Source organism: Rhineura floridana, chromosome 2 (assembly GCF_030035675.1).
Source record: "Rhineura floridana isolate rRhiFlo1 chromosome 2, rRhiFlo1.hap2, whole genome shotgun sequence".
In the NCBI taxonomy this organism is placed as follows: Eukaryota; Metazoa; Chordata; class Lepidosauria; order Squamata; family Rhineuridae; genus Rhineura; species Rhineura floridana.
Window position 1 is genome coordinate 162,813,296 of NC_084481.1, and position 15,490 is coordinate 162,828,785.

Below are 15,490 nucleotides of genomic sequence, written 5' to 3' on the forward strand. Positions count from 1 at the left end.
CATCAGGGGCTTTGAGGCCACTTTATCTTGTCTAAAATCATTTCAGCCTCTCTGTATAAAACACAATGTATGAATATCCCCTTGTCACGTAGAGCTCTGCTAGATCAGACCCTAAGGCCTATCTAGTTCAGCATTCTGTTCTTACAGTGTCTAACCAGCTCTTTGGGTAGGATGCATATCTGTCAATTTTGGGTTCCCTCACTTCCTCATTTTTCCAGTCTTAAGTTCAGTTCGCCACATTTTATTTATTTATGTATTTATTATTTGATTTATAGCCCACCCTTCCTCCCGGAGGAGCCCAGTACAGTAGGTACGGTTATTATGTTTGTCAAAAGCCACTAAGTAAGAATAACAGGGTTGCACTCCCGCTGTCTTTCTCCCAATAAAGATCATCCATCAGGGCAACAAGGCCGATTCAGTCCCATAACCAGACCTGAACCCAGACTAGAACGGGTCAAAATAATCTGTTTCATCCAAGAGTACTTGCAATTGCTGCGCCACATTTCTGCATCAGTTTGAGATTTTTTCACTAACATACAACAAATGCTCATATATCACAAATATATGCATTTTTATGCACACATTTCCCTAAATACATTTTTGTACATTTATTTTGGTTGGAGAACTGAATTGCGAAATTAAGAGAAGTGCAGATTTCTAAGGATAGTTGTGGCTTGGTTTGTGTATTATTTCAGGAAGTGTGAATTAGGTACATTCACATTAAAATGTGAATCGAACCAAATTTCTCCTCCATCCTTGCCTATGAGAAGCCCACAAGCAGGACATGAGGGTACTGATACCCACCTGCTTGTGATCCCCAGCAACTGTATTCAGAGACATGCTATCTCTGCTCTTGGAGGTTACCACCACGACTTGGAAATTCCTGTCATGACTAGTAACCTTTGATAACCTTATCTTCAATTAATTTGTCAAACCCCCATTGAAAGCTGCTGGAGTTGGTGGCCATCACTACATCTTGTGCTAGAGAATTCCAGTTTAACTAGGGGTTGTGTGAAGAAATGTTTGTCTGTCCTGAATCTCCCACCATTCATAGAATCATAGAATCATAGAATCATAGAGTTGGAAGGGGCCTTGTAGGCCATTGAGCCCAACCCCCTGCTCACAGCAGGAAATCCACAGCTAGAGCATCTCCCGCAGATAGCTGTCCAGCCTCTGCTTGAAGACATCCAGCGAAGGGGATCCCACCACCTCCCTAGGCAGTCGGTTCCATTGCTGAACTGCCCTTACTGTCAAGAAGTTCCTTCTAATATCCAATCTGAATCTACGCTCCTGCAACTTAAAACCATTAGACCTAGTCCTACCCTCTGGGGCAGCAGAGAACAAATCTGTACCCTCCTCTATGTGACAGCCCTTCAGGTACTTAAAGAGTGCAATCATGTCACCCCTCAGCCTTCTCTTCACTGGACTGAACATGCCAAGTTCCTTCAACCTTTCCTCATAAGACTTGTTCTCCATACCGGCTATCATCCTCGTCGCCATCTTCTGAACCCGCTCTAACTTGTCTATATCTTTCTTAAAATGAGGCGCCCAGAACTGAACGAAGTATTCCAGATGAGGCCTGACCAATGCAGAATATAGTGGGACTATTACTTCCCTCGACCTGGAAACTATAGCTCTGTTTATGCAGCCCAAAACCGCGTTTGCCTTTTTTGCCGCAGCATCACACTGCTGGGTCATGTTCAACTTACGATCCACTACAATTCCAAGGTCCTTCTCACATGCACTACTGCTAAGCCGGGTATTTCCCATCCTATACCTGTGCATTTTGTTTTTGTGGCCTAAATGCAGAATCCTGCATTTGTCTTTATTGAATGTCATTTTATTAATTTCAGCCCAATTTTCTAGTCTATCCAGGTCCCTTTGGATTTTATTCCTGTCTTCCATTGTGTTAGCTATCCCTCCCAGTTTCGTATCATCCGCAAACTTCATAAGGCTTCCCTCCACCCCATCATCTAAGTCATTGATAAAAAATGTTGAAGAGTATCGGCCCCAGGACAGAACCCTGTGGCACTCCACTCGAGACCTCCTTCCAGTCCAAAGCAGAGCCACCGATGACCACTCTTTGAGTATGGTTTTCCAACCAGCTGTGAATCCACCTGACAGTATTTCCATGTAGTCCGCATTTGACGAGTTTGCTAATCAAAAGGTCGTGGGGGACTTTGTCAAACGCCTTGCTGAAATCTAGATAGATGACATCTACAGCATTTCCACCATCTACTAAGCTAGTGACCCGATCAAAAAAAGAGATGAGATTAGTTTGACAGGATTTTTTCTTGACAAACCCATGCTGGCTCCTTCTAATCATAGCATTGTCATCTAGATAGTTGCCAATGGACTCTTTTATTATCCGTTCTAATATCTTTCCCAGTATTGAAGTCAGACTGACCAGCCTGTAATTCCCTGGATCTTCTTTTTTACCCTTTTTAAAGAGTGGGACGTTTGCCTGTCTCCAATCCTCCGGCACCTCTCCCGTTCTCCAGGATTTCTCAAAGATGATGGCAAGAGGTTCTGAGAGTACATCCGCAAGTTCCTTCAATACTCTGGGATGCAGTTCATCAGGCCCTGGAGATTTGAACTCATTTAGGTTAACTAGGTATTTCCTGACTATCTCCTTATCAGTCTTGAACTGCAATCCCGACCCCTTAATGAGATTGCTACCGATGCAAGGTTGCACACTGTTCCCTTTTTGGGAGAAAACGGAGGCAAAATAGGTGTTGAGCAGTTCTGCTTTTTCCTCGTTATCTGTCAACATTTTGCCATCTTCATTGAGCAGCAGTCCCACTGTTTCCTTGGTCTTTCTCTTGCTTCGAACATATCTGAAAAACCCCTTTTTGTTGTTCCTCGCTTCCCTCGCCAGCCTCAGCTCATTCTGGGTTTTAGCTTTCCTTACGCTATTCCTGCAAGCCCGAGCCGCTCGTCGGTACTCTTCCTTGGTGATGCGTCCTTCCTTCCATTCTTTATACATGCTCTTTTTTACTTTTACCTCCTCCACCAGTCTTCCGTGTAGCCACATTGGCTTTTTCCAATGTCTTCCGTTTTTCTTCCTCTTTGGAATTGTTTGCAATTGAGCTTTTTGTAATACGTTCTTCATGAACTCCCACGCTTCTTGGGCTCCTTTTTCCTTTAGTCTATCTAGCCACGGGATCCTACCCATCATTTCCCTGAGCTTGCTAAAATCGGCTTTCCTGAAATCCAAGGTCCATGTTTGACTATATTCTTCTTTGGCTTTCCCCAGAATCCCGAATTCCAGCATTACGTGGTCACTTTCCCCCAAGGTACCGACCGCTTTAATTCCCGTGACCAATTCGTCCCTGTTAGTTAAGATCAGGTCCAGGATTGCCGATCCCCTTGTTCCTTCTTCTACTTTTTGAAAGAGGAAATTATCAGCAAGGCCCATCAGAAATTTGTTGGAGGCTTTGTGCTTCGCAGAGTTTGTCTCCCAGCAGATATCCGGGTAGTTGAAGTCCCCCATCACTACTACTTCTTGCCTCCTTGAGATTTCAGAGATTTGTTGAGAAAGGCCTTGTCTACCACCTCTTCTTGGCCAGGGGGTCTATAGTAGACACCTACTACCATGTTGGTTTTATTTGTTTCTCCATTTATTTTTACCCAAATGGTCTCTACCGGACCACTTTGTTCACTCTCTTGGATTTCCATAGAGATGTATTTGTCTTTGATGTATAACGCTACTCCCCCTCCTTTTCTGTTGCTTCTATTCTTTCTGTAGAGTTTATATCCTTGAATGGCTATATTCCAATCATGGGAGTCATCCCACCAAGTCTCTGTTATCCCTATGAAGTCATATTTGCCTTGATGCACTAAAACTTCAAGCTCCCCTTGCTTGTTTCCCAAGCTCTGCGCGTTGGTATATAGACACCAGAAGTCTCTTTTGTCCCAATTGGATTCCTCCGTTAATACACCGTGAGCTTTGCCGTGCATCCCTTTCTCTCTCCCAGTGTCTCCTGTACCCTTCAAATCCTTGCGTTTACAACCTGCTGTCTTTGGATCGGTCTTTAAGCTATCATCTCCATCCCCCAGAGGCTTTAGTTTAAAGCCCTCTTGATGAGTTTTGCCATACTTCTGCCAAAGAGATTCTTCCCAGTCCTCGTGAGGTGCAGCCCATCTCTTGCCAACAGTCCCCCCTCCAAGAAGCTTAGACCATGGTCCCAGAATCCAAACCTCTCCTGTCGACACCATCTGCGTAACCAGTCATTGACCTGCAGTATCTTCCTTTCCCTTTGTAGTCCTCTATCCTTCACGGGAAGAATTGACGAGAAGACCACCTGCGCACCCAAATGCTTGACCTTCCTACCCAGAGCCTCATAGTCCGAGGTGATCTGTTCCAAGGTGTTTCTGGCCGTGTCGTTCGTGCCCACATGGATGAGGAGAAAGGGGTACCTATCTTGTTTCCCAATGAGCCTCGGCAGGTTGTCAGCGATGTCCGGGATGCATGCCCCAGGGAGACAACAGACTTCCCAATTCATTTTGTCCGGCTGGCATACCGGTGCCTCTACCTCCCTGAGCAACGAGTCTCCAACCACCAGCACCCTCCTCTTTTTGCCGCGAGCAGTGGTTGCATCAGCTTCCTTCTTCCAGGGTGTGGAGTCTTCCTTTGCAGTCAGTGTCTCTTGATGCAGGTGAGTTTGTTGAGGCTCTTCAGAGGTGCTGTCTGCCGAGAGACACTGAAAGCGATTTGTTAGTTGCATCAGTTCTGAATCCCTCCTGTTTTTCCTTGCCCTTACAGTGACAGTCCTCCACGGGGATTTGTTGCTGTTTCAGTCCTGTTCTTCCTGTCACTTTCTTCCTGTACTTTGTGTCGCTCCCTTAATCCCTCTTGTGTTCTATCGAGGAAGTCCTCATCTTCTCTGATAAGTCGCAGGGTGTCTATGTGTTGCTGCAGCCCCCTAACCTTTTCTTCTAGGAGCGCCACCAATCTGCACTTGCTGCAAGTGTAATCACGTCTGGTTTCCGTTAAGAAGATGAACATAGCGCACACGTTGCAGGTGACAACAACTGCTTGATCCCCCTCCATTTTATGTTTGTTGTTTCCTATTTCTGTTGTCAGTGGCAGTCTTGATGTTTCTCTTGTGAGTGCCAGGAATTAGTTGAACGGATTTTGGTTTGGTTTTTTGGTTTTATTTAAATTTGCGCGCTGTAAGGGATGGGAAAGAAAGTATGCAGATGAGCTGCTTACCTCACCAGAGCTCCTCCTCCTCTCTTGGTCAGCTGCCTCCCAAGTCTCTCAGGTCTTTCAGGGTCAGGAATCCCGAGTCCCTTCTCCCTCGCAGAGAGCGCCGCCGAGCCTCACCAGAGCTCCTCCTCCTCTCTTGGTCAGCTGCCTCCCAAGTCTCTCAGGTCTTTCAGGGTCAGGAATCCCGAGTCCCTTCTCCCTCGTAGCATAAATTCAGCCTCATTGGATGAGCCCGGGTTCAATATTATGAGAAAGGAAGAAAAAACTTCTCCCCATCTATTTTCTTCACCCCAAACCTGACTTTATATAACTCCATCATGCCCTCCTTTACTTGTCTGTTTTCTACACTAAAAAGCCCCAAACATTGTAGCTTTTCCTCATTGGGGTGTTGCTCCAACCCCTTGATCATTTTGATTGCCCTCTTCCCCATCTTTTCCAGATCTATAATATCCTTCTGAGGTGTGGTGTCCAGAACTATACACAGTATTCCAAGTGCGCTCATACCATAGGTATGTATAATGGCATTGTAGTATTGGCAGTTTGATTTTTATTCCCTATTCTAATGATCCCTAACATGGAATTTGCCTTTTCCCCAGCTGTCACAAACCGGCTTCTTTATTGAGATTTTTCTTGCATAAGCTGGAAACAATGTTCTACCTTTCTAAAAATGGATTTAGGGTAACTATATTCTCAGAAAGTCAAGTTGTCTTTAAGCAAATGTTTCCTTGACACTATTAAGAGGGAGTTATTGTTCATTTTGCACAGACAGAACATCGTACATTAAGGGTTCCCTGGCCCAGCCTGCAGATCACACATTTGTACAAAGAATAGGAATGTGAGCAGTCTGTGCAGGCAAAGTCTTCATCAGACGTAGCACATAAGTTCAAGGAACACCATATTAATGTACGTATTTGTTCCATTATTGAATTCATGATGGCATGTATAGGGGTCCAAGGTGCTCTTCCATTCAGGCACTAATAACACCCAGCTTAGCTTCAGCAAGGTTGCCTCTGAATCATGTCCTGGGACATAAATAGTCACAGATTACAAGTCAGAGGGGTGAAACACCAAATGTATTCAGGACCCAAGCACTGAAACCAGAAATATAGTCCTTTCTGGATACCTTAAATAGGCTAGAGAATCTGTTCACATATAATATACAAAACCAGCACTCTCACTAGTTGCTGTCACACTTTCTCCAGCTATTGCTATCATGGAAACTGCTGAGGCTGAATCTATGTACAGCATTGTTCATACTAGCATTTCTACACATGCCTGAGTAGTGGCTACTGTAACTGATGGCATGGACAGAAAAACTGACTGAACGAGCCATGATAAAAGCCCACATAGTTTTTCACTTCTTTTTGCTGTGCTCTCTAAAATAGTTCAAACCTAAGGCTCAATAAGAATCTATTTGCCAGGAGCAATGCTATTTATATCACCATCCAATTCCGCACCAGAGGAAAAACAAAAACTGCAGTATTAATTATGCAACCACATTAAACTTTCCACCAACTGGGATGTATAGCAATGAACTAGTCTGAAAGCAAAATTTATTTAAATTAAGCAAATGACTTTTGTTAGTAGAATTCTGATGAATAACAGTAAGCAGTTTCTGTTATGAGCACATACAAAATATTTATTATCACTCACAAAACCTGTGCATACTAAATTATATTTCAAAGTTATTCTTAAAATAAATAAATAAATCAGGAGATGCAGCCAAGTTACCATACTAGTGAACTGACTATCTGAAAATCAACTCCCACAGAGAAATTACCAAAGGTTTATCTTCATTAAACTTGGAGCCCAGGCCTATCGAACCTGCTAAACAAGAAGGGAGGGGAAAAATTATCAGTGATCATCATCAATCCCCTGCCACATGAAGTCACTGCAATTAGTTTACTGAAAAGCCAATTAAATGTACGAAGCCTGGCTAGACAAGACAACTGAATTATCCTGCAAAGTTCAGCAATGCACACTGCATTGTCTCTGTATTCCCTTACTGGTAGATTGAACACAAAACTACCCTCCTATCTAGAAATACTTCACTGAGTACATGCTGGCTGATCAAGACAGGGGGTTGGTCTATTCTGATCTCTTAATTGTATCACAATGCTAGATGAGAAAAGCCTAAACCTTACTTATACCCATGAAATTTGGAGTGGGGTGGACAAGCAACACGGGGCCATCTACCTCCATTCGTTCGTTCGTTCGATTTACATCCTGCCCTTCCTCCCAGCAGGAGCCCAGGGCGGCAAACAAAAGCACTAAAAACTTTAAAACATCATAAAAACAAACTTTAAAAAACATTAAAACAAAACATCTTTAAAAACGTTTCTTAAAAAAAGCTTTCAAAACATCGTCGATTAAAAACATTTTTTAAAAAAGAAGGTTTAAGAACACATTAAAAAGCAATTCCAACACAGAGGCAGACTGGGATAGGCCTCAACTTAAAAGGCTTGTTGAAAGAGGAAGGTCTTCAATAGGCACCGAAAAGATAACAGAGATGGCTGCCTGTCCAATATTTAAGGGGAGGGAATTCCACAGGGTAGGTGCTGCCACAGTAAAGGTCCGTTTCCTATGTTGTGCAGAACAGACCTCCTGTTAAGATGGTATCTGCAGGAAACCCTCACCTGCAGAGCGCAGTGATCGACTGGGTATATAAGGGTATATAAGGCACCTGGTTGGCCACTGTGAGAACAGGATGCTGGACTAGATGGGCCACTGGCCTGATCCAGCAGGCTCTTCTTATGTTCTTATGTTCTTAAGATAGTCTTTCAGGTATCCTGGTCCCAAGCAGTATAGGGCTTTGTATACCAAGACTAGATCCTTGAACTTGGCCCGGTAGCAAACGGGCAGCCAGTGCAATTCTTTCAGCAGTGGGGTGACATGTTGGAGATACCCTGCCCCAGTGAGCAATCTCACTGCCGCATTTTGCACCAGCTGCAGCTTCCAGACCAACCTCAAGGGCAGCCCCACATAGAGCACATTACAGTAATCCAGCCTGGAGGTTACCAGTGCATGGGCAACAGTGGTCAGGATATCCCGGTCCAGAAACAGCCGCAGCTGTCTTACCAGCTGAAGCTGGTAAAAGGCACTCCTAGCCACAGAGGTCACCTGGGCCTCTAGCGACAAGGATGGATCCAGGAGCACCCTCAGACTACGAACCTGCTCTTTCAGAGGGAGTACAACCCCATCCAAAGCAGGCAACTGAATTATCTGAACTCGGGAACCACCAACCCACAGTGCCTCTGTCTTGCTAGGATTTAGACAGTTTACTGGCCCTCATCCAGCCCACCACCGACTCCAGGCAGTGGTCCAGTGCTTGCACGGCCTCTCCTGATTCAGATGTTATGGAGAAATAGAGCTGGGTATCATCAGTGTACTGCTGTCACCTCGCCCCAAATCTCCTGATGACCACTCCCAAGGGTTTCATATAGACGTTAAACAGCATGGGGGACAAGATGGTACCCTGTGGCACCCCACAGCACTACTGCCAGGGGACCGAAAGACAGTCACCCAATGCTATTTTCTGAGAATGACCTTGGAGATAGGATCGGAACCACTCTAAAACAGTGCCTCCGATACCCAGTTCACCAAGTCGGCCCAGAAGGATACCATGGTCAATGGTATCAAAAGCCACTGAGATATCAAGTAAGAATAACAGGGTCGCATTCCCCCTGTCCTTCTCCCGATAAAGGTCATCCATCAGGGCGACCAACGCCGATTCAGTCCCATAACCAGGTCTCAACCCAGACTGGAATGGGTCAAGATTATCTGTTTCATCCAAGAGTACTTGCAATTGCTGCCCCACAACCCTAAGAACATAAGAACATAAGAAGAGTCTGCTGGATCAGGTCAGTGGCCCATCTAGTCCAGCATCCTGTTCTCACAGTGGCCAACCAGGTGCCTGGGGAAAGCCCGCAAGCAGGACCCGAGTGCAAGAACACTCTCCCCTCCTGAGGCTTCCGGCAACTGGTTTTCAGAAGCATGCTGCCTCTGACTAGGGTGGCACAGCACAGCCATCACGGCTAGTAGCTATTGATAGCCCTGTCCTCCATGAATTTGTCTAATCTTCTTTTAAAGCCATCCAGGCTGGTGGCCATTACTGCATCTTGTGGGAGCAAATGCCATAGTTTAACTATGTGCTGAGTAAAGAAGCACTTCCTTTTGTCTGTCCTGAATCTTCCAACATTCAGCTTCTTTGAATGTCCACGAGTTCTAGTATTATGAGAGAGGGAGAAGAACTTTTCTCTATCCACTTTCTCAATCCCATGCATAATTTTATACACTTCTATCATGTCTCCTCTGACCCGCCTTTTCTCTAAACTAAAAAGCCCCAAATGCTGCAACCTTTCCTCGTAAGGGAGTCGCTCCATCCCCTTGATCATTCTGGTTGCCCTCTTCTGAACCTTTTCCAACTCTATAATATCCTTTTTGAGATGAGGCGACCAGAACTGTACACAGTATTCCAAATGCGGCTGCACCATAGATTTATACAACGGCATTATGATATCGGCTGTTTTATTTTCAATACCTTTCCTAATTATTGCTAGCATGGAATTTGCCTTTTTCACAGCTGCCGCACACCGGGTCGACATTTTCATCGTGCTGTCCACTACAACCCCGAGGTCTCTCTCCTGGTCGGTCACCGCCAGTTCAGACCCCATGAGCGTATATGTGAAATTCAGATTTTTTGCTCCAATATGCATAATTTTACACTTGTTTATACTGAATTGCATTTGCCATTTTTCTGCCCATTCACTCTGTTTGGAGAGCTCTTTTTGGAGCTCTTCGCAATCCCTTTTTGTTTTAACAACCCTGAACAATTTAGTGTCGTCAGCAACCTTGGCCACTTCACTGCTCACTCCTAATTCTAGGTCGTTAATGAACAAGTTGAAAAGTCAATCACTTTCCCTAAGAAGGGGGTATTTGTGACCAGTCGGTAATTGTTGCTGACCAATGGGTCAAGGGTGGGCTTTTTCAAGAGTGGTCAGATCACTGCCTATTTAAGGGAGGCTGGAAACACTCCCTCCTGCAATGATGCGTTGACCACACCCTGGATCCACTCGGTCAAACCCCATTGACAAGCTTTAATAAGCCATGAAGGGCAAGGGTTGAGAGGACATGTTCCTGGCTGCATCATCGCAAGCACCTTGTCTATGTCATCGGACTGTATCAACTGAAACCATTCCCAAGAAGTTGCAGCAGACATTGCACTGGACACCTCATTGGGGACTACAATAGATGTGGATGGGGCATCAAGACTGCTACGGAGGTGAGGAACTTTACCCTCAAACTGTCTTGCAAACAATTCACAGTGGGCCTCCGAAGGGTCTAAAACTCCATTTCCTGGAGCTGATGTCAAAAGACCTCTGACAATATGGAAAAGCTCCACCGGATGGCTACTTGAGGATGCGATGGAGGCAGAGCAGTGGGCCTTCTTCGCTGCCCTCGCCACCGCACAGTAAGTACCATTGTTTTACTTGTGCCCGATCAGCCTCACAGCACATCTTTCGCCGCTTGTGCTCTAGCCACCGTCCATTATGTGGAAAGGATTCCAAGAAAGAGAGAGAGAAGCAAGGGAGGAGAAGGAACAAGGAAAGAGGCTGTAGCTCAGTGGTAGAGCATCTGCTTTACATACAGAGGTTTTCCCATTTTTAATTTGCCTTACAGGAGATAAAAACCACCCTATATTCTTCTAAGGCCGTACCACCAAACAGATCTACATTAAAGGCAAGTCCACAGCGCAGCTTACAAACAACTTCCAATTTAATGCTATCTGATTGGAAGGCAAAGTTCAAAATCACTACAAAATCACATTATAAATGGCATCATTGTTTATGTCCTTGCTACTGTCTGATAGCAAGAAAAGGCTTTTGATGTGTTCATCTGCAATCTTTTGAAAACCAGCCCTAGAAGATTAAGCCTTGAAAGAACTGGTCAAGCCTTTTATTTCTTGTTCACTATCCTTCAGACTTTTACTTCCTGAGTGCCACACAGAGTCCATACATACTGAAGCAGACAAAGCAGTCTATGAGGAAATTAAACCTACTGAATCAATAGGGCAAATGGCATCTTTGGTTCTCACAATTCTGTGGGCATATATAACGCAGGAAAATGTGAATATCCTTCATTGCTGATACCAGGGCTAGCTCCAGGTTTGAGGAACTCCTCAGCAAAATGGGCTCAGGTGGGTCCCCTCTTATGCCAGGGATTTCTGGTGGGCTTACCTGGCAATGGCAGCCAGCTGTAGCACTGCATCAGCATTGGGGAGCTTGGAGCTGCCGTTTTAAATGCCCTGCAACACTCCCAGTGTAGTGATGCTTGAGGGCACTGTGGAGAATTTTGCATGGTGGCTCCGAACTGCTTGGCAGCAGATCAGGTAGATACAGATCAGGCAGTAGCGTGACCTGCCACAGTACTGGAGCCCCAGCAGCTGCCAAAGGATGCCATATGGTGGCATGGAGCCTGGGTGGCACTGGAAATTCAACTTCACACAGTTCTTTACACTTAGAAATTGGGACTATATGGAATCCTAAAACAACAAAAACAGACACACCAAATTCTATGCCAAGAAAACCAGAATTTTCTGCTCAGACAATACAAATGATCAAAATATGTACTAAAGGGGGCATAAATTAGGCTTCTTTTGGTTTTCAGAACCACCATTTATTTGATCAGATGGCATAAAATGGAACTATTCTTCCCTGGAGAAGAATATAATATTTTTGTGGTAGAGAGGAGACCTAACAGCTATGGAAATTAGGAGATCCCCAGGCTAGGAGAATTTTGGGATGCTGATAGATTCTCAGAGCATGTGGCAGTGGTCAACATACCTCTAGTGTTTCTGGGAACAAGTCAGAGCAGGAGAACTCACTGGAAAAGAGAAATAACAGCCATTCCACATGGCTGCCTCAGAGGGAGAGCTGAGACAGTGTGGCTCCCTATACTGTTCCTACTCCCTACACTACACCCTACAGTGTGGCTCCAAGCAGCGTGGCCTGGGTGGGATCAGAAACCATTTGGCTCCACAGTCATTTACCAGGCTGTATTTAAATGAGAGCCAAAATAGCAAGGTCACCTCCATTGAGTTGACTAGGACCAACTGACTCTTGCCCTTCTGGAATTGTCTTATGTAGAGGCCAGGGTACTTGCATCTGCTTATTTCCCCTCCCCTTGCCTCTTTTACATCATTCTATTAAATTGTAAAGTATTATTGTACAAAGTGAGCCACCTTGAATGCATTGGCAGGAAGATATCATATAAAATATAGTAAATAAAATGTAGTGAATAAAAAAATGAAGTAAAATAGGACTCTGAGCCTAACTTTCCACCCTGCGTCCTTGCTTGTTGTGTGCTGGAGCATTGCTGCTATTATGAGACAGACTTTATGGCCAAATTTGAAAGACAAGACTGTTCCAGTAACCATAGTCACATTGGTTATACATGTACTAAAACTTCAGCTTCCTGTTTTGAGGTGCCCTGCAGTCGTCATGTGAATTAGCATCTCCCATGCACGTATGTGTGTGTCTGTTAATTGGCATATGGTATAACCCAGTGTATACCGTTTGTCTAATCCCCTTGAAGCTTCTGTTCTCTAAACACAGGGAAAGGAGAATTCAGCTTACCTTGCAGTGGCGCTCGTGAGCATCGTATCGAATCTGGGTGAACTCACGGAGCCCAAAAGAACCACCAATTATAAGCAGCTGAAATATAAAAATAACAAGAGGGGAAAAAGCAGGATAGAAGCAACAGAGAATCCAGAACACTGTGTATAATGCTGAGAAGCTGCTGGCATAAGCTGCTGAGCAAAACTGTTATAAGGATTCCCAAGATAATGCATGTGAAGCCTTAAACAGTCTAAAAGTGTTATAGAAACACTAAGCATGCTATAATATGACAGTGACTCAGACTCAGCACATATTCTTCCATTATTATTATTATTATTATTATCTTTATTTTTACGCCACCCTTTTTCCAAAGCTGGAACTCAGGGCGGCTTACAAATAAAAACGAATACATATAATAAAAACATACAAAAACCTGCATTTAAAATTGAATTAAACTATATACAACATTTAAACATACACTTAAAATGATTCAAAAAACAGTTTAAAAATAGTGCAATTAAGGCAGTAAAACAATACCGCCCACCATGGGCCCTTGGCTTTCCAAGGCACAGATAATAAAGTCAAAGTTTCATCTTGATTCATTGATGTAAGTGTGTGCACATATGAGAGAGATGCATGGAGGATCTTGTCCCAGGAAGAGGTTTGACTCTTGAGAATCTAACTTGATTGATCTCTTATGTCAGCTGGGTTGGGCTACTACAGCTTTAATTCACAAATATATAAAAAATGTCTCAATCTCTGCTACCTTTCAGTCTGATTGTCTATCTCCCCTCCTACAATGTCTCCTTCATTCAACAGCATTAAGGGAGCCTTGACATCACAGCTCTGGGAGGAGTTCTCACCATTTTCAAACATTTAACAAGTGAAGCAACAATGCTCAACTGGCTCATTCTGATGTCAAGGTGAAAAGGACCCAATTAAGCTTCTGGAACAAGCCAGCAGATTGGAACCAGAATCCTACAGTATGTTATTATGCAGCTGGAGAAATCAATCCCTGCTGTACCTGTATCTTCATTAGTCCTGTTGCTGCTAGCTTGAAACCGCTGAGACTTATGAATAGAAGTCCAAAAATTTGAGGAAAGTGAAATCTTTTCTGTCATAAGATGTCATAAAATGCAAATACCATTTTTAAAACCTTTGCCATCCCCTGCTATGCTGAGGCAAACACAGAGATAACATGCTCATTGTTGTGTATTAATACACAACAAGGATGAACCTCCAACCCACAGGCCTAGCCCAACACAGGTCCCAATTTGGCCCATAAGGCTGTTTCTCCCAAACTATGCTCACCTGCCCCATACTTGATATCAAATATGATGTAAAGTAAGGGCAGATGGAGATGCAGCTGCCAATGCATAATTGGGAGCCTTAAAGGAAGGCCTGCCATCACTACCAATCAGCTGATTGGTGGTGAGAGCAAGGCTGCTGGAATCAGCTGTGCTACTGAGTCCCCCATGGGTACCACAGCTGACCTCTGACCAATGCAGGGCACTGGGAACTCCAGCAGGTTCAATGTCCCTGTGTATCAGGCAGTGACGTCTGGACGTTTTCCGCATGGATCTCTGGAGAAAGCAGGTTTGGAGTCACCACCTGTCAAAGTAATAGACAGTGACTTTAGGCCTGCTGGATTAGCTGCACTACTGAGTTGCCCATGGGGAACTCTGTTCTGCAGCTGATCACTGCAAGTGGCCCTGCTCACCTATCAAAGTGCTCCACCAGTGTGGGACATCTCAAGATCCAGCCCGCTGACCAGAACCAGTTCCCCATCCCTCATATACAAGAACATTGTTTTGCACATACGAGAAAAGGCCTGCTAGATTAGACCAAAGGTCTAAATAATCCAGCATCATATACTCACAGCAGCTAATCAGATGCCTATAGAAAGCCTCCAGGCAGGACATGAGCACAACAGCAACCTCCCCACTTGTGCTCCTGAGCAATTGGTTTTCAGAGGCATACTGCCTTTGATTTTGTTGGTAATATATAGCCATCATGAATGCGACTGATCCCCTTTTAATTAAAGCTGTCTAGGTTCATGGCCATCACTACATATTCTGATAGCAAATTTCATAAGTTTATTCCAACATTCTGCTTTACTGGATGATCCCAGGTTCTAGTGTTATGTAAGAGGGAGGAAAACTAAGGACTGACCAGATCTGTGGATCATGAAGAAAACAGCCAAGAAGTCGTGGATTCAAACAACATTGCTGAAGGAAGTCCTCAAAGCAACAACCAGTTACCATTTGTTTTGCCAATACAAGTCCAGGTGGTATAGCCTCTACTACTAAACAAGAAAAACCAGTAGAGGTCTCAGCTTATGTGAGCAGTGAAAAGAACCAAGCTGAAATTGGGATGAGGGGGACACTTTTTGCAAAAAATTTCATCCAAACATTTTCATCCCCTTTTCAATGTTTATGGCAGAGATGAGTGACCTGGGGACGTCCATGATGATACTCCCATCAGTATAGCCAAGTTCAAGGATGACAGAATCTGTAGTCCAGCAACATCCGGAGGACTACCGGTTTCCCACCCGTGATTTACTGGGAGGAGCTGGAAACAGGGAGAAAAGTATTCACCATTCAGAGTGAGGGAAGCATTGCCTTCATCCTGATTTGACTTTGTGGTACTGGCTACATGGCAT

At 44.4% G+C, this 15,490-nt stretch overlaps 1 protein-coding gene across 2 annotated transcripts in view; it reads right to left on the reverse strand.

The window, feature by feature from the left end:
• LOC133377317 (cytochrome c oxidase assembly protein COX16 homolog, mitochondrial) overlaps positions 1-15,490 on the reverse strand; it is a 66,007-nt gene that overhangs the window by 19,904 nt on the left and 30,613 nt on the right. For both annotated transcript variants that reach the window (XM_061611160.1, XM_061611161.1), the window contains one exon: positions 12,847-12,924. In XM_061611160.1, the coding sequence (XP_061467144.1) occupies positions 12,847-12,924 (78 nt within the window). The remainder of the gene's footprint in view (positions 1-12,846; positions 12,925-15,490) is intronic.